This window comes from Fukomys damarensis, unplaced genomic scaffold (genome assembly GCF_012274545.1).
Source record: "Fukomys damarensis isolate Sample0158 unplaced genomic scaffold, DMR_v1.0_HiC HiC_scaffold_1, whole genome shotgun sequence".
Lineage (NCBI taxonomy): Eukaryota > Metazoa > Chordata > Mammalia > Rodentia > Bathyergidae > Fukomys > Fukomys damarensis.
This window is the reverse complement of record NW_022900913.1, coordinates 34,226,305-34,250,114: the sequence shown is the minus strand read 5'-3', so window position 1 is coordinate 34,250,114 and position 23,810 is coordinate 34,226,305. Positions and strand designations below refer to the sequence as shown.

Here is a 23,810-nt window from a genome sequence, read left to right as displayed (position 1 = left end):
ATCCTTCTGTCACTGCCTCCCAGAGTGCTGGGATTACAGGCACACAGCACACTCCTGGCTGAACTTTTTAATCCAACCTCTTGCCCACTATTTATCTCTCTGCACTTGGCACATAAGAAAGGTTCTATAAAAGTGAAGGAGTAAATAAATTCAATGAAGAAATGCATTTTATATATTTCTTTTGTTTATATTTTTCAAATTTTAAATTAATTTTATTGGTACATTTAAGTCATACAATATAATGACATTCATCATTGGAAATTTGCACCTTTATATAATCCATCTTGGTTCTTATTTTTTCCCCATACCCCTGCCCTCCCTTCAACCCCTCCACCCCTCCCTATCTACAAAGACTTTGTTTCCATTTTTTCTTTTTCTTGTATTAATTCCATTCCCTTCTTTCTTTTCCCCTGCCCTTCCCACTTCCCCTTAGGAAGTAAAGCTTCAAAGGAGAAGGGGAAATGTATTTTTTAATTTTGTCTAATGTTAATCTTTATGTATAATTTTTATTTTATTAGTATATGTTTGCAGTACTTGCATTTTACAATCATCTTGGGAAGTTGGAACCTGTACATAATACAGCTTCTTTTCTTAATCACTTTCCCTCCTTTTCCCTAGCCATCCCTCTAGTTCTCCTTTCCCTCTTTTCATTCTTATTGATATTATTAATCTTAGTTCATGTTTCTGGTATATAATGTCCACTTCACTGATGTTATTAGGACCTTGTACCTAGCATATCTTTACTCAATCTATTTCCCCATCTTCCTTCATAGTGTTAAAGTATAATAGTATATTTTATACTATATTTAATACTATACTATATACTTTTATACTATATTTAATACTACACTATAATATAATATATATTATAGTTAATAATTTATAGTGTAGTATCCACTCAAAACCTCATCTTAAATATATAGATATATGTCTGTGTCCACATACTATGTGTGATATATATTCATATATAAAATAAAGACCCAAAGAAAAATAAATTATATATATATATATGTATAAAGACATAATTTTAAGCCAAAGAGAAGGCCCATCTCACTGTTTTCCAAGGTCTGTGGTGTTACCATTTAGAACAATAATGAATCTACTCCCACTTTTATGTGTGGGTTCCTTTCAGCTGACTTGAGGATGCCTACTAAACAAACTATCCTCAATTCTCTCACCTGTTCAAGAATGGCAGTACTTCCTGACCTACTGCTCTCCTAGTTGCGGGTTCCAACACTATCAATATCTTGCTTAATTCTTGGACCCCAAACATTTTAATACAAACTTTGAATACAAAGAAAGTGGACATACCCTAGATGCACAAAACATAGAAAGAAAATCATATCCTAAGATCTTTTATTGGTAAAGCTTAAGTCTAAATTAGCACTTATGGCCACCACAACACATAGCTGGTTCACAGAAAATTAAAGTCACTTGAAATGAACTGTTACTTTTCACACAAATGTCTGCTACACCAGGACTCCCTGCTTTTAACACGGGCCTTTTGGGAAAAGATTAAAGAGTATGGGTATTGACCCGTCCCCAAAAGCAAATCGGAACAGAGCTATCAGATGGTCATTTATTTTGTTCAGATAATGAGAAATGGCCTTCTATATTTTTAAAACTCATGAAGAGCCTGAATTCTTGGGGTGTTTATAATTGAGGGAAAAAGATTTGTACCTTGATTGTACAAATCAAGTGACAAATTGTTCCCTTTAATTAAACTTGTATCTATGTAATATCTGCCTGGGATCACTGAACTTTTCAAAATAATCAATTTATATTTTAAGAAAAAACTGAAATGAAAGTTACCTCGAGAAGAAGTACAATGGGCAATTAATTTATTAATTCTTTAAAAGTACAATTATGAATTTTATATGGATTGTACAGCTTTTATAGTAAAAAAATAGCTTTTCACTTAAAATAAATTAACACTTTATGGTTTTATATTATGAAACATATTAGAAAGTGATTTCACACATATTATTTCATCCTATCCCTACAACTTTAACAATTTCAATCTAGAAGTGAAATGTAGGGCAGCTGATTCAAACTCAGTACAGTACTTAGTTAAATAAACTAGACTTTATAGCTACACTCTTATGTCCATCAAAAAGAAAAGATAGAATGTATACTAAGACATGTATCTGATATGTATTTTAGAATATAGCTAATACTGACTATAAGATGTGCTACGTAGTTTACACAAATTTTATTTTTGTAAGTGAAGATGGAAATTCAAGAGATTGGGGATGTAGCTCAGTGGCACTATGCTTGCTTGGCAAGCGCTAGGACCTGATTTCAACTGCCAGTATCAGAAAATGAAAAAAGACTGAATTCAAACTGAAGTACTTTTTAAATTGAAAAATAATTATATGCATTTATGTGTACAGTGTAAACTCAGGTCTTTCTGCCTAAAGAGTCTGAACTCTTATCATACAAACAGGCAGTGTAGTTGTGACTTGAGAAGTACTTTTGTTAACAGCTCAAGTTAATCAGTTGTGTGAGCCTGGGCACGTTACTCACTCTAACTCAGAATTCCCAAATAATACTAACAAGCTATTATTATAAGCCAAGACTGTGCCAGAAAGACTTCTCTATTCTGGGATGGGTTAAATAAGGTGATAGGAAGGTGTTCTGTCTCAGGAATCCAATTTATAATGTCCTTTAGAATGATGGAGATGCCCAGAAAGTTTCAAAAGTGCTAAAAGCTTTAAAGTAAAAAAGACATTAGGTACTTGCATGGACAAACAACAAATAGAAGAAAAATGCCTGCTAGTACACACCCTATCTATCCCAAAGCAAAACATTTACAAGCATTTTTTAAACTCTGGGAAAGTTGATTCTGAAAAATTACTAGGGGTGGCCTGATACTACTTCTACCCACAATCCTTCTGTCATGAGCCTTTCTGCACAACCATTACTTCTCCACTTCCCCAGATATCAACTGGGTGTCCTATAATCCAATTCAATCCCCCTTCTACCCAGAGTAAGTACAGGTAAGCAAAGTTTATGGGCTCACTCTCACAAGACTGCCTCCACTCCAGGCACCATTCACAAGTTCCAGGTTGTTACCAATAGTTATAATTAATCAGATCTTGTTCACAAAAATCAGAGAAACCTTTTACTGATGTTTCCCAAGTTATTATAAGGATATACCTCAGAGACAGACAAATGGGAGAAATGTATAGTCCTGACAAAAGATAGCTCAGAAGGTTTCACTCTACTACATATACAGATTATATTTATAGCAAAAGAAAAAGAAAGGACACATATGAAAAAAAACATTATAAACAACCTGATTGGCTGCAGTGTGGGGTTGCCTGCTCATGTTTTGGCAACTTTCATCCTCTGTTGACAGGAGTTCAGCTTCTATGATTGGCTGAGACTCAGTTACGTGGCTATAGGAGCATATTCTTTGTATTATTACTATTATTAAGTCTTGGTACATTTTAGGTATACAATTCAGTTACATTCATCATTGGGATCTTATACCTTCACATGATGTATCGTGATTCTTACTCTTCCCCCATTCCCCTACCCTCCCTTCACCTCCTCCACCCTTCCCTATTTACAAAGACTTTGTTTCCATTTTCTTCCTTTTCACATATTCTTTCTTTTCCCTTCTTTCCTTTCTCCACCCTTCCCACTTCCTCTACTTCTTCAGCCCCTTTCTTCCTATTTTACATTATCAATTATACAATTTGAACTTTATTTACTCTTTTAAATTTTCACACCAGAGAAATGATTCAGTATTTATACACGTGTGTCCTATTTATTTCACTTCAGAGTATGGCCTCAATATGTATTCATTTAACTATAAATGACTCTAACTTCTCATTCTTTATGGCTGAGTCGTACCAAATCCTAAGCCTACTGATTGCCATAATCTTGGGAAAAGAAGACATGATAAATGGAAGGTTAATCATTGTTTGATTTTAGGAATAAAAAACATCATAGCCTTTAATTTGGGACTTTGAACCTTTTCTGCCAAGGGGGGATAGCTGAATAAACCGAGGGTAAATGTATAATAACAGAAGCAGCAAGAAAAAGCAGATCTAGAAAAGGTAAACCTCATTTCGGTGTAGTAATAATTCATTTAAAAGGAGGATGTAGCTCAGTAGTACAGCACTTGCTTAGCATGTGCAAGGGAGAGGGAGAGAGAAAGGGAGAAGAGAAAGGGGGAGGGAGAGAGAGAAATGCTCATAAGTGGAGCAGATATACACCACTAATTCTGTCCCAAATGGACTCAAGAGTACTTTACTTGTAACTGCAAAGGGGTTGGCAGTGGACACGATCAGTGGTTACGATCAGGACAGTACGGCATCTGAGACAGCCCTCATTTACGAGAGGAGTGAGAAGGATCCCATCTAATGGTTAATACTAATAAGAAAGGGAAGCAGTTCAGGTGAACCCAGGATTTCCAGAGCAACTTGGTATCGTGGCTGTACCTCAATCTTGTGGTACTAAATGCCTTTCATATTATTCATGCGTTATTTCAGATATTAAGAGTTAATCTTGCAAACTGTGCCGCTATAAACATGGGTGTGCATATAACACTGTGGTATGATTCTTTTAATTCTTTTGGAAAGATACCTACCTAGCTGAGGGATGGCTGGGTCAAATGGAACCTCTAGTCCTAATTCCTTGTGGTATCTCCATATTGATTTCAATAGTGGTTGCACCAATCTGCACTCCTACCAACAATGGAGAAGGGTTGGAAACGGCTCATTTACCCATCAGTCAGAGACTGGATAAAGATGTGGTTTTTCTATTAAAATGGAATACTACTCAGCCACAAAGAATGAGAAATTAAGAGTCATTCATAGGAAAGTGGATGCATATTGAGGATATACTCAAATGAAATAAGTAAGTCATATATGTGTAAATACTGAATAGTTTCTCTGGTATGAAAAACTACACTCGTAAAGAAGATCCTAATGGTATAATTGACAATGTGAAATAGGAAGAAAAGGGCTAAAGGTGTAGGGGAAATGGGCAGAGTAGGGGAAAGGAAATAAGGGAAAAGAAAAAATATGAGAAAATGGAAAAATGGAAATAAAGTATTTGTAAATAGGGAAGGGAGCAGAGGGTGAAGGGAGGGCAGGGATAAGGGGGAAAAATGAGAACCAAGACCTGTCATGTAAAGGTACAAGATCCCAATAATGAATGTAACTGTACTGTATACCTAAAATGTACCAATAAACTTAATGAGATTAAAATCTTCCAACCTTCTGATCATCAGTAATTGTTTCCTGTTTCTCCTAGGCCTTTTCTTCTTCGCAAAATCTGGTTAGTTAAATTTAAGAAAGAACTAAGAATATGTACTAAATGATAGTTAAGGTCTGTGTGAGTTCCATACTGCTACAGTAACAAACTGTGAGAAACAAATTTAGTATGTCAAAGCAACACTGTTCTCAATGTCAGAAATCCAAAATCAGTTTCCGTGACTTAGAAATCCAGGTGTTGGCAGGACCATGTTTCTTCTCAAGGTTCTAAGGGAAAACTTGTTCCTCGCTTTTTTCTACCTTCTGGAGTTTGCCCCAATTCCTTGTCTTTGACAACACTATTTCAACTCCTGCTTCCACTGTTATATTCCTTCTCTGATTTAGACTTTTCTTTCTCCCTCCTATCAGGACCCTAGTGATAACACTGTACCAATCCAAATAATCCTGGATAATCTATTTTAAAACCCTCATCACCTTAAAAAAAATCTATGTAGTCTTTTTTTTTACCATACAAAGTAACATGTAAGGTATGTATGATTATGATGCTGATATTTTGGGGGTCCATTACTTAGCCTACCACAAACTTTCCTTTCTAGTCCAAAATTTCCAAAACTATGGTTTCTATTTTAGCTGAATAACCCAATATACATTTTGTGATGCACTCCTGGATTTTGATTTTCTATCCTTTCTTGACTTCATGATTTTTGTTTCATTTCAATTTATTTGTTTATAATACTGCCTTTGTCATCTTTAAATTAATCCATCTGGCTACCATCTTTATGTCTTATCAGAGGCAGCTTGGACCAAGTTAGAAATAAAAGACATCTATATATGTTACTTCTTACTCTAATGTCTTGATTTGCTACAGACTGCGTAAAGACAATTTTTCTGTTTGGCTAGTTGTAAAGGGTAAATAATCACAATGTTAACTATCGTGTAATGCCAGATATCCCAAAGGACAGATCATTTTACATCTGTTTACAAACTTTAAAGCTCTAAGAGAAAAATACATGCTAGACTATTAAAAGAGAATGCCAATGTTTCAAGAGAAATAACAGAGCACACGCAAATTGTAAAAATAAATATGCATGTTGATGAGTTTGTAACAGTTCTGGCCCATGTAACTGGCTAATCTCCGACATATTACAATTAATTATATTAGACAAAGATTGTCCATGACCCACAATTTCCAAGAACCAGTGGCCAAAGAAGTTCATCAGTGTTCCATCATCACATGAAGAATATCTAGAATCCCAACATGCAAAGCTTACCAGCCTTTTAGTGCATCCCTTTGGACCATGGAAATCATCCTTTATTAAACACAAACTTAAAGAAACAGAGTCAGCTATTCCTGACCCTGACAAGATTCTATCAAAGGAAAATAACTAGTAAAGTGAGATCACAAAACTATCTTCTATGCTCCCAGGATGCTATTTGTCTCCTGCCTACCATACCACACCCTAATAATTATGCTCCTTCACCTGGAAGCTCCTTGAGTACAGGAACAACATCACATTTTTTAGTTCCCACAGTATCTACCGCTCTACTCCAGGCATTAAGTAACAAAAGGGGAGGGGCTTTAAACAATATCGTGTCCTCAAAGGTGCAATGACTCATAAGTTTTCCATTTCTTTTCAGAGAAAGAATTCAAGGAAATAGAGTACAATTGCAGTTAAGAATTCTAGATTGCCACAGTATCTGAACAATTTACTCCTATGCTCTTCAGTTACCTCGTGTGTACAACGAGATTGCTAACAAAACCTCTTTGAAGGATTATTGTAAAACTTAAGTGAAACAGTCCATGTACATAGTTTTCCACACAAAGTGCTTCAGACCATCACCTGACAGACATACACATTCAATAAATGTATACTGTAAGTACAGTATGCTATTCAAATACATTTTGTAACGTACTCATTTGCATCTGTCAAATTAATACACATTTCTAGTGACTTATATAAAGATGCATATGTTTGCACACTAAAACAAATGTTGGTTTAATATTGACACTTTCTGGGTTGTATTTCTAATTTTTAACTTGAAATTGCAATAAATATCAAAATAATCCAATAAAGGCCAGAAGTTTTTTACTTGCATCTCCTTCAAAAGACTAGAAAATTTATACAGTCAATGTAGACTGAACATTAATAAAAATCATCATGAGCATTGGACTTACTGGAAACTTGGTAATAAATAATATTCAAAAACACACTTACAGTCATAGAGTCAAATTACAAAAAGCCATTTTAACCATTCAACAGATACTATTAGGTCAAAAAGAGTATTCTTGCTTCATTTGACAGATACAATAAATGCTATCATTCAAGTTAGAGTAATCTCTTCAATATCTGGAAGTAAGAAAAACCCAACACTTTTTGTTCTCTTCCTCTCTCAAATAAGAAAATCATAGTCTTTCATGGAACAATTTCAAATAAAAATTTCAGGCCTCAGTCATTAAACCCAGGCACAGCTCAAAAGATGTGGAAAAATCTATTGGAATGAAACAACCAGATCTTCAGAGGTTTTTTAATTAATCAAGAAAGAATCAAGTAAGTAAGGGTATACCCAAGAACTATTCAAGTGTGGGGAAAAAGCAACTCAAGGTTTTTTCAAGTTTCTCTTATAATACATGATGACATAAGCCCAATTCTGAAGAATTTTTTGCAACCTCACATTAGATATCCAATACCACATGTTTAAAAGGGGACACAACAATATGAATTTCCATGATCACAAACCATCGAGACAATATGTCCTCACTAAGGTGGCTTAACAGCAGTTGTTCTTAGATGTGGGGCTATTAAAGTATACAAAATGTTCAGCACGTGGATCCTACTACAACTATCCAAATAAATCACATTTTTCTTTTGGTATGAAGGAAATATTCAGACCTAGTTCAGCAATAAACCATTAAGAATGGCTTATTTAATTGAGTATTTCAATTCAACAATGACACACAAAATACTACAGGGACCACTGGACTCCTTTCTAAAGTATTTAAAGTATTTTTTTTTATTTTGCTGCCCTTTGCTAATATAATACTGACAAGGATTTCCATATTATTTAAAAAAAATTTCTTTACAACATTCAACTATTCAGTTTTACATTTTTGGAGTCACTATGCCAAATTCACTTCCATACTCAGGATATTCAAAGGGTTAATTTCCCTTATTTTGTTGCTTTTTATATTTTAAAGTCAAATTAAACTAAGGAAAATGTATATTGATAGCATTTTCGAATTCTGCCTTTTCAATTCCATCACTCCATAATTTTCCTAAATATGTTACACCTTCTTAGGGCATTAATAAATTAGAAAAATGAAATGGAAAAGTAAAACAAGGGCTCAGTTTGTGAAACTCTACTTACTGCTCCCTCTGTTTAAGTCATATATTCTTATAAACCAGTAAAACCATTGCAGAGAACACTTGTAATTTTATATTGCCTCAGCATCCACTTTGAATATAGTGTTAGCTGTCTCACACAAGAAGCATAGCTTAGTCGCTTCCAAGTTCCCAGTCTCTGCCTCCATCTCCAGTGGTCACCCAGATACCTGCTGTTCAACTGCCACCTCCTCCTCCTTCTCCTCCTCCTCCTATGCGTGATCTAGATATCTGCCTCAGACAACCACCCACCTAGGGGACACACAGATACAACCTTTCTGAAGTATCCAATTTACACACACATCTTGTATGGCCTTTCTGAAGCCACAGGGCAGCCCCTCAGACACCTGCTAGCTTTCTCTAAATGCATCAGCTAGAACTCCTCACAGAGGAAGAGCCGCAGTACTGCCCAGGACCCCAATAAAAATTTTGCCCAGCAAGTCCTTTTTCACTCTTGTTTCCTACCCACTGGCTGATCATGACATGTTCCCCCTCCAACCTTCCCACTGGTACCCATCTGTATCCTTCTCTCTGGGCTGCAAGAAATAGCCACTTCTGTTATTCCTGCATTTTGATATGTTGCTCTTTTGTATCTCCCATGAATGAACCTCTAAACCTCACTCTTCTTTTGTCAGCAGTCTCCTAGAGAGTGACTATCTTGATAGGAATAAATTTGACACAGGTCAGGTAAGAACCAAAAGGGCATAAACAAGTTTTCTGTGAGAAGTACACCTAGTCATAAGCTGGACCCTTAAGTATTAGGTTGCCCCCCAAGATAAAAATGTTCCATGAAACATCCACAACCACCACCCTGCATCCTTATCAGGGCAGGGCTATACTTCATAGCCTCATAAGAGAGATTCCAGGTCCAAAGTAGAGAAAAATCACCACCTTATTGCTGAAAATGGACCTTCAAGATCCACCAACCAACTGCTAATGAAGGCAGGAACTCTATTAACAACTACACCATATACTCCTAAGTGAAATAAATAAGTCACACATGTGTAAATACCAGTTTCTCTGGTGTGAATAAACTATAATAGTACATAAGATCCTAACGAAATAATTGACAATGTGAAACAGGAAGAAAAGGGCTAAAGGTGTAGGGAAAGTGGAAGGGTAGGGGAAAGGTAATAAGGGAAAGGAAAAAAACAGGAGAAAATGAAAAAATGGAAATAAAATGTTTGTAAATGGGGAGGGGAGGAAGGGGTAAAGGGAGCACAGAGACAAGGGGAAATGTACCAATAAACTCAACGAGGAAAAAAAATTTTATACCAAACTGAGCATGGTGGTACACAGCTATAATCTCAGCACTCTGGGAAGCTGAGTTAGGAATATTACAAGTTCTGGCCCAGCCCAGGCAACACAACAACTGAGCAAGACACTGTCTCAAAATTTTTAAAAATTAAGAAGGTCTGGGGATTTAGCTCAGTGTGAGACCCTGGGTTCAACAACCAGTACCATAGGGAGAAAAAAAAAAAAGAAACTATACCAAATATATTTACACAATGTTCTGTCACAAAACAGGCTGGAATTCCCCTGTAGCTGCAATAAGGAATCTCTCAAGAACCTTTCGCATCCTATGCTTGCATGCGGCAATGCTCCACTCTCCATTCCAACACAAGAAGTTGTTACTAGGGGCTGAGGTTGTAGCTCAGTGACAGGACATTTGTCTAGTACACACAAACCCAGAAGAAAAAAAGTTACTAGATCCAATTCAAATGTATTTTTTACATTTAATTATGTACTTCACCTTTGGAAAATATGACAGACTAACTAAAAAGGCAAGTTTGTCCAGTTTATCACATACCCATCAGAATTTAGAACTGACAGATATATGCCATTTATTAAAACAACAAGAAAGTTCTTTAAAGTAATTTTAGCAAATCCATTTCATAAAGCACCTTCCAAAACATGAGGTCATCATGGTAAATATTACCTAAATTATCCTCAGCAATGAAAAAGCCAAAACTAGCTGGGTAGGTCTCATCATGTGAAGAGAAACATAGTAATGAAGAGAAAAAAAATCTCCCTGATAAGGCAGATGCTGTCCACAAACCTGATTAATAAGAAAGGTCATGGAATCAATCTTTCTGACAAGGCTTCATAGCAGAAGAATATTCATTGAGTTTTCTAAAAACTGTGAAACTTCTTAGAAGCAGTACTTTAAAGTTACTTATACAATTGCAAGTGAAAAAAAAAAATCCTAGAACTTTCCAAGAGCCAGAATTAGGGAATAATTTGTACTTTTCTTTACTGGAGGCAAAGTGAAAAAGGACTGAACATGGTTCTGACATTTAGGATTCATCCATATTTCTCCCTTCTTCAGAAAAAAAATTATGAAAGTCCAAGAGCTTATGAAAACATGTCAGGGATACCATTTTTCTAATACAGAAAAACTGACCTTGTTCTGTGAATGAGGAAATGTCTGACAGCCTAGAGTCACATTTTCCATTTACCCGTGTGGCCTGTGACACTGAAGCCATTCAAAGAGATAAATTGTCTACAGAAGATCAGGAGAAACAGCACAGTCAAACATACAGGCAGTCCTCCACAGCACCAGACCACAATCCTACACTTTCCACTCTGAGATTAATTATAGATCGTGCCTAAATCTGGCTTTTCTAATAGTGACCCAAACCCAGAGATTTTAAAAAAATGTATGACTGCTGACATTTTTTTACTTCTCAAATAATCAACAGGACTTATGAAGACTGATATCAGAGGAAAAATTAAAATTCAATTTTGAATAATGTTCTAGAAAATTATATTTTGGCATACCATCGAGATGGAGTTAAAAATTATATATAACTTCACCTTTCTGCATGACTAACTTTAATGATATTGTTGACTATCTCTTGGAATGCAAGCCCTACGAAACACCATAAAATGAAAATTATAAGCAAGATACAGAAAAATATGATTATGAAATGAAATCATATTTATACTTGCTATGTTTACATGAATCTCACTGAAAAAACTAGAGAGTTTATTAAAGCTAATACTAAAACTGGAAAAAAAAATCCTCCTGATATTAGCAACACTGGCTCCATCCAGTGAAAGTTTCTTCCTCAGGCTATTGGAATTCCTGTGAGAGGAGTTTCTAAGGAATGACATCTATAATGAAATGCCGGAAAAGGGCTTTACAAAGCACATGAAGCACACTGGCTTTTAACAGTCTTCACACACTGATATGGTAAGAAAGCGCAAAGCCAAGCAATCTGGGGAGAAGGTTTCACTTTATAAAAACTTAACAGATTGGCAATTGTATACAGCATGTTCAACATATATGTAAGTGAATGCATATATATACTTTCTTTGACTTTCTTCTCTTCCACCAAAAGTTTAATGTATTTTACCCAAGTGCACAAAACGTCCCTAAAATGCCCATCCTCCTACTACTGCCAAGTTTTTTAAGAAGGTTAGTTCAGTACAAAGTAACATGCAACTCCTGTGAGAAAGCCAGAAACACTAATTCAACATGAAATAGTGCCAGTGAGTTATAACTCTAAAGTATAATCCAATAATCTACAACTAAAGCTGTTCTTCTCTTCAAATGGCATCTGAACTGCAGACTCACGGGAGTTGTTAAAGTGTCCCCAATTCAGAATATCTCAATGCCTCTTACCTAACCTCCCAATGAATGTAAGCTCCATGGATTCGGAATTTTCTTATTGTATTCACTAATATATCTCGAGGACCAAGAATAGTGCCTGTAACAAGATACTATTTAATTATTTGTTCAGTGAACACCCCTTGACAAGAATAGACATGTCTTTTTTTTTTAAGTATTACAAAGCTGACACAAAACTCCTAAGTAATGTGTATTAATTTACTCAAATGCTATACTAAATCATTTTATTTTTAAGCATATGTTTTCAGTACATAATGATTAAATTCATTGTGGGGAGTTGGTACATGTACATAACACATCTTAATCCTTCTGTTTCATTCTCTTCCCCAACCCTCCATCCGTTCTCCCTCCCTCTCTTCATGCCCTTCCCATTTACAAAAGTTCTACCTGTTTCCTATTATCTTTCAGTTTGCTTTGTCATTTATTTAAACTTTGAATTTCTCATAGAAGAGTAACCATGAGATACTTAAGCTTGTTTGTCTGATTTATCTCATTTAACATTATGGTCCCAAAGTGCATCCATCTTCTTACAAATGACTCAAATTTATCCTTCCTTATAACAGAATAGCATTGTATTTGGTTTTTTGTTTGTTTGTTTGTTTGTTTTGGTACCAGGGATTAAACTCGGGACCTTAGGCTTTCGAGGCAGGCGGTAGAACCACTGAGCTAAATCGCCGGCCCCAGAATAGTACTGTGTATAAATATCACATTTTCTTTATGCATTCATCTCTTGATGGCCATACAGAATGATTCCAACATTTAGCTATTAGGAGTTGTACTACTATAAAGACAGGAATGCATGTGTCACTGTAATATGATGTCTTTAACTCTTTTCAGAAGATATCTAAAAAGGGAATAACTGAGACACTGATTTCTATAACAGTTGTACTAGTTTACATTCCCACCAAAAATGTAAGAGTTCCCTTTTCCTTGCCACTTTGTCAGCATTTGTTATTGATATCTTAATAGTGGCCATTCCTTTTGGAGTAAAACAGAACCTTGGTGTTGTTTGAATTTGCATTTTTCCTATAGACAGCGATGCTAAACATTGTTTCATTTATTCATTGGCCATTTGGACTTCTTCTGCGAAGTCCTTACTCATTTCAGTTGCCCACTTTTTATTAGGTCTTTTATTTGGGAGGGGGGTCTAATTTTTTGAGTTCTTTTAATATTCTAGATATAGTACTATGGCTGAGGTATAGCTGGCAAAACGTTTTTCCCATTCTTTAGGTTGTCCCTTCATACTGTTGGCCATTTCCTTTGCTGTGCAAAACCTTTTTAATTCAAAATAGTCCCATTTGTTGATTCTTGATGCTATTCCTTATGCATTTAGGGTTCCGTTCAGGGAAAGCCCTTGCTTTTCCATGACTTCAAAAGTTTTAGCTATTTTATCTTCCAGCAAATTGTTTCTGTTTTAATATTTAGATCTCTGATCAATCTTGATTTCAACTTACAATGAGAGAGATGGGTCTAGATTTAATTTTCTGCATGTGGATAGTCAGTTTGCACAGCACTATTTGTTAAAGAGGCTTTCCTCCAGGGTATATTTCTGACTTATTTGTCAAAGATTAGGTTGCTCAATGTGCCCTGGATTGTGTGCATCATTTACTCTATTCCACTGATCCACATGTATGTGTTTTTTGTGCCAGTACTATGCTGTTTTATCTCTGTAGCTTTGTAATATAACTTGAAATCTGGAACTGTGATGTCTCCTGCTTTGCTCTTGTAGACCAGACTGCTTTTGCTATTCGGGGTCTCTTCTGGTTCCATATGAATTTTATAACTGTTTTCTATACTTACATGAGAAATGCTATGGGTATTTTGCTTAGTAATACAATGAATCTATACAACAGTTTGGGGAGTGTGCTCATTTTTACAATATTGATTCTGCCTACCCAAGAACAGGTGATATATGTCCATTTTTGATGTCCTCTTCGATCTCTTTTTTCAGGATTCTGTAGTTTTTCATCACAGAAGTCTTTCACCTGTGGTTAGGTTAATTTCTAAGTACTTAATTTTTCTTGATGTTATGAGAATGATAATGGCTTTCCTAATTTCTCAGTGAGTTCATTATTGGTGCACAGACATATTATTGATTTTTTTTAATCCGGCTATATTATAGAATTTGGTTATAAATTCTAGGAGTCTTTTGATAAAATTTTTTGAGTCTTCTCTGTAGAGGATCATTCATTTGCTAGTAATTTTAAGTTGGCTTCTTCCTTCCTATATAAATATTTTATTCACTTCTTTTACCTGATTGCTCCGGTGAATGTTTCAAAGACTATATTGAACAGGAGTGTTAACATAGGATGTCCTTATCTTGTTCCTGATTTTGGAGGGAAAGCTTTCAGCTTCTCCCTATTTACTATGACATGGATCATTGGTTTGTCTTAATGGCTTTCACTGGATTGAGATAAAGGTCATTCTATATCTATTTTCTTCAAGGTTTTTATCATGGATGGATGTTGAATTTTGTCAAAGACTTTTTCTGCATCATTGAGATGATCATGTGAACTCAGTCCTTGCTACTGTTTATTGTGATATATTACATTTACATATAATATCCCAAGGATATTGCATCCTTGCATTCCTAGGATGAAGTCTACTTGGTCATGATGTATGATCTTTTAAATGACGTGTTGCATTTTGCTTGCCAGTACTTTGTTGAGGATTTTGGGGTCTGACCTGAAGTTTTATTTTTTTAGTTGGGGCCTTGTTTGGTTTGGGGATTAAGGTAATGCTTTCTTTCAGGAATGACTTTGAAAATACTCGTTCCCTCTCAATTTCTTAAAGAATTTGAAGAATATTGGCATTAGATCTTCCCTAAAGTTCTTGTAAGATTCAGTGGTGAATTCATCAGGTCCTGGGCTTTTCTTGATAGGTACTTGATTATTGCTTCAATGTCATTGACTGTTATTGGATTATCCAGGATTTTTATATCTTGGTTCAGTTTTGATAATTAATATGTATCTAGGAAATTATTCCTTCCAGATTCTCCAATTTACTGGAGTATAGGTTTTAAGTGTAGCTACTAATCTGCAGTGTCTGTTATTATTTCATCATTTTCACTTGTATTCACATTGATTTATATCTTTTCTTTCTTTTCCATAAGACTAGCTAAGGGTTTGTCTATTTTTTTGCTAATTTGAAGAACCAAGTCTTTAATTCACTTTGTTTTAGTGTTTGCTTCAAATTTCATTTATTTCTGCTCTGATCTTTATCATTTCCTGTCTTGTACTAGCTTTGGATCTGGACTGTTCTTGTTTTCTAGAACTTTGCAGAACATAGGTTATTTATTTGGGCTTGCTCTGTTTTTCTGATGCTGACATTCACAGCTATAAACTTCCCTCTTAGGACTGCTTTCAATGTGTCCCCCAAAATCTGGTACAACTAACTGGCATTATCATTTGATCCTAGGAATTGTCTAATTTCCTCCTTGATTTCTTCTGTGACCTATTGATTTTTTTTTTTCTGGTACCAGGAACCAAACTCAGGGCCTTGCACTTGTAAGGCAGGCATGGCACCACTAAGCTACATCCCCAGCCCTGATACCTATTGATTATTGAAGAGCGTGTTGTTTAATTTCCTATGTTTGCTAATTTCTATGGTTTCTTTTTTTGTTGACTTCTAGTATCATTGCACTATGAGCTGATAATATGTGTGAGATAATCTTGATTCTTTTGTATTTACTTAAGCATGCTTTATGGGCTAGTATGTGATCTATGTTGGAGAAAGTTCCACGTGCTGTGGAGAAGAATATGTATTCTGTTCTTGGATGGAACAATAACAATGTGGATGATCTCAACTTCCTAATCAAAAGACACAGATTGGCAGAATGGATCAAAAAACAAAACCCACAGTATACAAGAAACTGCTTTAACCCAAAAAGGCATTTGTAAACTAAAACTCAAAGAATGGAAACAATATTCCATACAACAGGACCCTGAAAAAAAGCAAGAATAGATATCATATTTTCACACAAAGTGGATTTTAAACCAAAATTGATCAGAAAAGGTAACCTAGTCAATACATATCAGTTAAGGGAATTCAACAAGTAGAGATAATTATAAATATATATTACAACAAACACCAATAAACCTAACTTTATATGTCCTACTGGACATAAAAGATCAGATAAATACTAACATAATTATAGCGGGGAACCACACCTTCAAAAAATGAACTTAATAGACACCTATAGAGTGTTCACCCAACAACAGAATACAATACTAAATTTTTTACCTGGCCTAATTTCCATTCTCTTTAGAATCATGTACCTTTATTATTTTATAGATGTGCATGCTTTGGCTCTTTCTCTACTCAAAAGCATAACAAATCCGAGAAAGCTGAACTCAGTTTATTTGAATCACATTTAATTCATAAAAATAAGAAAAATCCATTTAAGGCAACAGAACATTTCATCTTCAAATATCTTCAGGAAATTTCTTAGTAAAAAAAAAAATCTTTAAAACTATGTTACAGCCATGTTAAACAGGACTGTAAAACCCTACTGAACTGTAAATATCATAGGCAGTTTGATATGATTGGACAGGATAAAAAATACAAACACGCACATATAAAATTCTAATTGTAATTAAGGACAAAGTATTTATATGTATGTATATAAATATACATATTTATACACACACATAAATTTTTAACACCTTCAATATTTTCATGTTATGAGCAGTATAACAAACTGAAAATGTCTCTTGAATAGTTAAGTATTCCTTTCCTTTGTATTCCTACCACATTAAATCAAATTCACTGATTCATTGTTTATAGATTTGTTTTCTTCATATCTATAAAATTTTGAAAGTGTGAACCGGGCTTATGCATCCTTATATCTTCAGTATCTAATAATATATCTCTATTAGTAAGCAATCAAAAAAGAAAGATATAAATGAATATTAACATAAAAGTAATACATAAACCAGGCATTTTGGTGCACTCCTATAATCACAGCACTTGGGAGGGTGAATCAGGAGGACTGCTATGATTTGGAGGCCAACCTGGATTTCATAATGAGTTCAAGATCAACCTGAACTCATAGCAAGAAATGTCTCAAGTAACAAAACAAAGCCAAAAACAAGTAATACACAGAATCAGTAAATCAAAAATCTGAAGTGTTTTCATAACTCAAAAGATTTTTGTAATAAAGCAGAAATAGCTTACAGAAAGAATATCAAACAGTAATTAATTACAAGACAAAAAATTGGACACCTTTCTGTGACTTACTGAAATGCTATCTCTGCTTTAGAGTGAAAAGTCCATCACATAATCAATAAAAAGACTAGGAAGTAAAGAGAAAGAAATGTCTACACTCTGGTTTTGGTCATAAAATGCTTTTAGAGATCCAGCATAAGTTAGGTAAATCATGCAGGCATTCAGGACAACTGTGAAGCATAAACATCTGGGCCACTAAACAACCTAAGTCGATGGACTTTCATGACATTGACATCCAGAAATGAGTTCTTGTCATGAAACGTCATGTGCTTCATTATGTAATAGCCTCTTGTAAGCATGTTATGTCTATGGCCAAAGCGAAGGAAAACAAGAGTGTCTCTAAATCAATCATGGCCCATGAAGCCAGACAGACTGTATGTCAGATACAATTTTTCTTGGCACCACTTGGGCATAACTAATTGATGACAATCGTATGTCCACACTGGCACATTTCCACAGGGGATGTGTGTGAATGTGGCACCACATCTGGATGTGAGGTTTACTAGGGTCCTGAGGCACAAAGACCTACTAAATCTAGAGACCCAGCAGCTGCACTCAATGAGCACTGTGAGAGCTCCACAGAGTGATGAAAGGACTAAATTACCGAAAACTGTAAATACAGATTTATTTCATTAAAATACGAGGTAACTGCTGCAGTCATTTCTCATTCAGACATATTTGACTCTTACAAAAAGCTAGCATCTAAGTATATATATTTCTAATTTTGTGAAGAAAATTCACTTTTCTCCTATGAAAAGATGATGATATTCACATAAAGGAAAATCAATGAAGTTTCTGTGATTTAAAAAAAATTTCCACACAGAAGCTAGAAAGAAAAAATATGATATTCTACTCTCATACTTGTAATAGTCCTCTTCCATTTCATTCAGATGTAAGATTTACATAATTTGTAACAAATCTCATATTGAACATTCAACAAGCTATAGTAAAAAGCACTGTAATATAATAATATATAATTTCACTGGTGAACATAAATAGCAATTTTCCTAACTCATAAATATGGAAATCATACTGAACAATAATTTTATTTATTGTACACTACTGTAAAATATTAATGAATTGATTAGCAATACATTTTGAATAAATACTGCCAATAATTATGTGAAACAATGAAAAGCTCCTCTCCTGAAAAGCTTTGGGTTCTATTCATAAAACAGCTTCAATAAAAAGCAATCTATAGGGATAGGGATTTGGCTCAGTGGTGCTGCCACCTGTCTTGTAAGCACAAGGCCCCGAGTTCAATCCCTGGTACCAAAAAAAAGAAAAACTGTAACTGAGAAAATATGCACATATATAATTAAATCTCATAAATCTTAACTCGAGTAATTACTTTTCCGATGTAGAGTGACAGACATCACCCCACGAAGGCAGTAACAGTTGTAAACTTCTAATTTTAATCAAGTCAGAAACTAAAAATTCATTTATCCTATACCTTTATCTGATTTCCAGATAATTCTTCTCCATCTGTTTTATTCATTTCTGCCCTGTATTCCTTCAAATTACTCAACAGCCATGATGCTCTTCAACTCTGCATCCACCCACCTAACACTGTCCTGATTTTCCAATGGTTAACCTAGACTGATCGGTGGGTAACAAAGTAGGTGTGTCAAATTAAGCATTCCCTTTCCTGTAGATAACTCAGACATGAAAGCTACCTTTCTCTCTCTGTTTTATCATGATTGCCACTCATCTCCTAAACATTTATGTGGTGATAAAAGCCATTACTAATACATAAGACTTTTTCACATGTGGGTTGAATAAAGAAAACAATTTCCTTTTAGGAAAATTATATAAGGTCCCACCACAACCCTGCACTAGGAATGAAACCTAAGGGCACACTACCACTGAGCTACTTCCCTGGCCCTTTTATTTTTCACTTTGAGACAAGGTCTCATTAAGTTGCCCAGATGGGACTTGAATTTGTGATTCTCCTGCCTCTTTTTCCCCCTCAATGAAAGGATTACAGGCATGCACTGGTGTGACCAGCTTCATAAAAGTTACTTTAACACACTGTTCACTTATAAATCTACAAATACTCTAAACAGCAAGATCTGACTAAAAAGAGACAGCACAGCTTAATATCCTATAAGGAAACAGAAAAAAGAACCTAAAAAGGAGACTTAAATAACAATTAAAAAATAAAGCCAATGACTTTTCTCATCTTGTATCTCAATTTGTCTAAGATTTTCAGTAAGCATTAAAACTATCTGGTTCTACTACAAAATAGTATTTTGATTCTACATCTTTGAAAACATAAACTATAGACTGCAAGGCTGGACTGTGAAGGAGTGAAAATAAAGAAAGGGTGAGAAGGAAAAAAAGAAAAGAAGAAATAAAATATAGCTATCACAGTAGCAGACACTAAAATAATTTAGATGATTCTCTGACTTTGTCATCTAAGTTTCTTTTACCATGAAGAGCTGAGACATTCAGGCTGAAGAGCAGGATTCTGCATTCAGTTTAGCACAGATACTCTGATTAATTCTAGGTATCTTGTCTATTTTCTTATGCTCTGTCCCCAGACAAAAGTGTACAGTTAACATCTAAATGGAAACTTTATTAACAGATAAGTTTGGTCAACAGATGTTAATATCCTAGTGAATAAACTAAGTTTCGAATAAACTAATTTTTTTCACAGGGACCATAGCCTGCAAGGAACATTAAAAACACAGAAGAATGTGGTTTTTATTTTGAAATCTTATGAACTATAACTTTTTATCATAACTCGCTTCAGCAGCACATATACTAAAACTGGAATGAGTTATCCTGTCTCTCTGATTTATGGCATCAGGTAACACAACTGCCATTAAACCAGTTTTTCCACAAAATGGGGAGCAGAGTTCTACTGGGGGTGACTTCATGAGCTCTTTAGAATGAGGGAAAACAGAGACAGGCTGGAAATCTGCAAAGCACAGCAATGGACATCTAGTTCATCACCCAGTGGCCCTGTTTTTGATTCCTCAAAGTCTTTATTCGGGGCCAGGGATTTAGCTCAGTGGCACCAGGCCTGCCTTGCAAGTGAAGGTCCTGAGTTCAACCCCCAGTACCAAAAAAAAAAAATGCCTTTATGCAAGGTCATACAGAAAAATCAAACAATGAAGAGTCCTCCACTTTTCTATTGTACTTAGTATCTTCCCAAAAGCAGAGTCCATTGTTCAAATTGCAAGTGGCATGAACACTTGCAATTTAGATTTCAACAAGTGTCTGACTTGAGCAAATAAATATTTTCTGCATTCTTTTCCACCCTCAGAGTTTGAGAACTAAGTTGGCAAGCAGCTGAGCCACAGGGACTCTTCAAAAACCTCTTTGGAGGCCTTTTATTTTTCCATGTGAACAGAAAACAAAAGAACATAACTTTATGTCATTCAAATGCTGTGTTTGACCTCCTTCCCCAATCATACCACAGAAAAGACAACTTCTGTTTCTCTTCATTAATAAATATCCTGAGATTTGGAATAATGAAATGTCTCTGTCTACAATGAGTATACAGTAGATTTGGTGCTATGAGACAGAAGCAATGAAAACATCAGACCAGAGGTTTTTAGTTGATCTAGCATGACATGTGTAAAATACGGTTTTTAAAAGTAGTCATCTTTGGGCTAGGGATTTAGCTCAGTGGTGCTGCCACTGGCCTCGAAAGTGCAAGGTCCTTAGTTTGATCCCTGGTAACAAAAAGAAAAACAAAAAGTAGTCATCTTTGAGGCAACCCATTTTCTGAACCTCCTTCTGTCTCTCTCAAACAGAAGCTATCTTTTTTTCAATAAATACTTCCTACTCTTAAAAAAAAAAGTCATCTTTTTTAAAAGTTGTCTATTTTCTTTTATGCACTGCCACATAGTTACACAGAAACACCCCACCGAAAACACTCACCTGACTTTTTTGCCTTGTTCAGTGAGCATTTTTACCAAATCAGCAATAGGGTACTGAGCTTTAGCTGCACAGAGACCATAGCCTGCAAGAACATTAAAGTAATTATGATTTTTATTTTGAAATCTTATGAACTTTTTTATCAAAACATATTGAATGTCAACATAGGCAATCAGTTAATAGGACTAGAAATGAAAGCAAACTTGTACTCTGGCCTTGAACAGTATTGGCCTAAATTTGAAAATTAAAAGTCTATTGGTCCCTCCTCCATCTTCCATAGGATCATAGTGTCGGGCACCCCTGCCACACACTGCACCGTGAACACAACTGCAATGTGCTCTCTCTTCCCTCCTCCCTCTCTCAGATATTCTTAAACTCTGTATGCTTGGCTTTGGTGACACTGCATTCCTCATTCTTCTCTTAACTTTGTTCTTCCTCAAATTCCTTGAATGGGTTTTCTCTTTCTGTTCTTCTCATTGGAGGACTAAGTTTCTCCTAGGTCTTTAAATCTGGCCCTCACTCCTCCCTGAAAATCTCAGCTCATCCCAGGATTCCAACAGCCATCTGATGACTCCCAGTCTGTCTGTCATTGAGTAGAGTTCGGCCTATCATTTGAACTCCAGGACATCATGCTCATTGTCCAAATTTAGTGCCTCCAAAACAGTAACTTGAAATTCCCACTCCCACTCCTAAATGAAAAAAAAATTATTCATATATGTTATTCCATGTATAACAGGAAATCTGTCATGCAGACGGATATTAAGAACAAAAGCTCTTTCAACTTGGCCATGTTCCTTCATCCTATTGGAAGCCACATAATTCTGAATAGTTTTTCAAATATGTGCTTTTTTAAGAGAGTAATGTTTACTGAGAGTCTAATGAATAACTTTCATCTACCAAATCTAATTTAATCTTGATAATAATCCAAAAAATTACCAATGATAGAAAATAGCTAAAACTCAAAAATCATTTCAACATACGTACAAAATGGTAGAAAGACATAGCTAGAATTCACTACACATCATGTTAGGGAATATCTATGTGATCCTCAAATATTAATTTAAACTAAATATTCTCAGTATTTCTCCACTAGTAATCACAGACTATGTTTCCATTATGTTTTCAAAAATAAAAATGTTCAAATTCTATTTTTTCTATTATAAGAAATTATTTTAATATACTAAATTACAGCCATTATATGTTGTTTCCTTATAATTTTGTTGTTTGTTTTTTTTTTTACCTGGAGTAATAATAATGCTATTAGCTTCTCGAATCATGTCAGTCGCATTGTCAAGGTTGATTTCTGTATGTGTGCCAGAAATTTCCATGGGTTTTCCACCAGCTGTTGAAGTGGTACCATAGCCTCCAAGAATCACATTAGCCAGGGAGCGATTCATTGCCTGAAAAGTGAAATTATCAACTTTGAGATTTTATTCCACATAAATCCTTGTGAATGGTGTGTATTTTGTATATATGATATTCAGAACCATGTGAAGAGATTTATTTAATTGATCTTTTAAAGCATTTTAATCAGATAAATTTTTAAAACTTTAAATGACAGAAATCTAAGAACCACATTCTTTTTAATCAAATCAATTTCACACAGATGTATTTCAGTAAAAAAAGTAAATAACAAGATTTTAATGAAAATTACCAGTAAAAGTTAAAAATTAATCAAAATTCAGATGTACTGTTGTCTGAATGCTGATTAAGCAAATTCTCTCTCTGTATGTATTTCACAAGAATAAAGAAAGGCCAAAGAGAAGAATAAAAAATTTGTAAATTGAGCCTACAAATCTCTCCAGTGAATTCTGTTACCAGATACAAGCTGTCCAAAGGCAGTCAGAAGGGACCAAAATGATAGCAGTACATTTAATTAGAACTCTTCTGCCCTCTGTCATCACAAAGAAAACATGGAAGTTGACATTCATTTTCCTAATCTATTACAGCTCCATGAAATCATGTACCTAAGTTGTAAATGAATTCATCACTAGGATCCTAAACTATTTCACTTCCAAAGAGATGGATGAATAAAATTATATATTCTATAAATCTACACTCACCTTTTCACCGAGGAAAATAATCTTAGGAGAAAAAGAAAAGAAAAGCACTTCTCACTGCACACTTATGTACAATTATACAAGAATATACCACGCAAACACCACAAATGAATTAGATGACTTAATTCTAGTTTAGAGAGCAGTCCTTTCGTAAAAATATCTGGAAGTGGTATCATAAAAGTAAAGGAGGGTCAGGTATTTAGCTCAGTGGTTCTGCTGCCTACCTCACAAGCACAAGGTCCCAAGTTCAATCCCCAGTACCAAAAAATAATAATAAATAATAATAATAATAATAATAATGGAAAGAAGCTAGATGTTTTGAATAACTGAATGTATTTTTGTTTTGTTTTGGTTTGGTTTTTTTCTTTTTTTTTTTTTTTTTTTTTTTTTTTTT

At 34.9% G+C, this 23,810-nt stretch overlaps 1 protein-coding gene across 1 annotated transcript in view; it reads right to left on the bottom strand.

The window, feature by feature from the left end:
• Nnt (nicotinamide nucleotide transhydrogenase) overlaps nucleotides 1-23,810 on the bottom strand; it is a 112,434-nt gene that overhangs the window by 4,788 nt on the left and 83,836 nt on the right. Inside the window, exons 18-19 of the mRNA XM_010629907.3 lie at nucleotides 22,597-22,756; nucleotides 21,360-21,441 (exon numbers count right to left, since the gene is read on the bottom strand). Coding sequence (XP_010628209.1) covers nucleotides 21,360-21,441; nucleotides 22,597-22,756 — 242 coding nt within the window. The remainder of the gene's footprint in view (nucleotides 1-21,359; nucleotides 21,442-22,596; nucleotides 22,757-23,810) is intronic.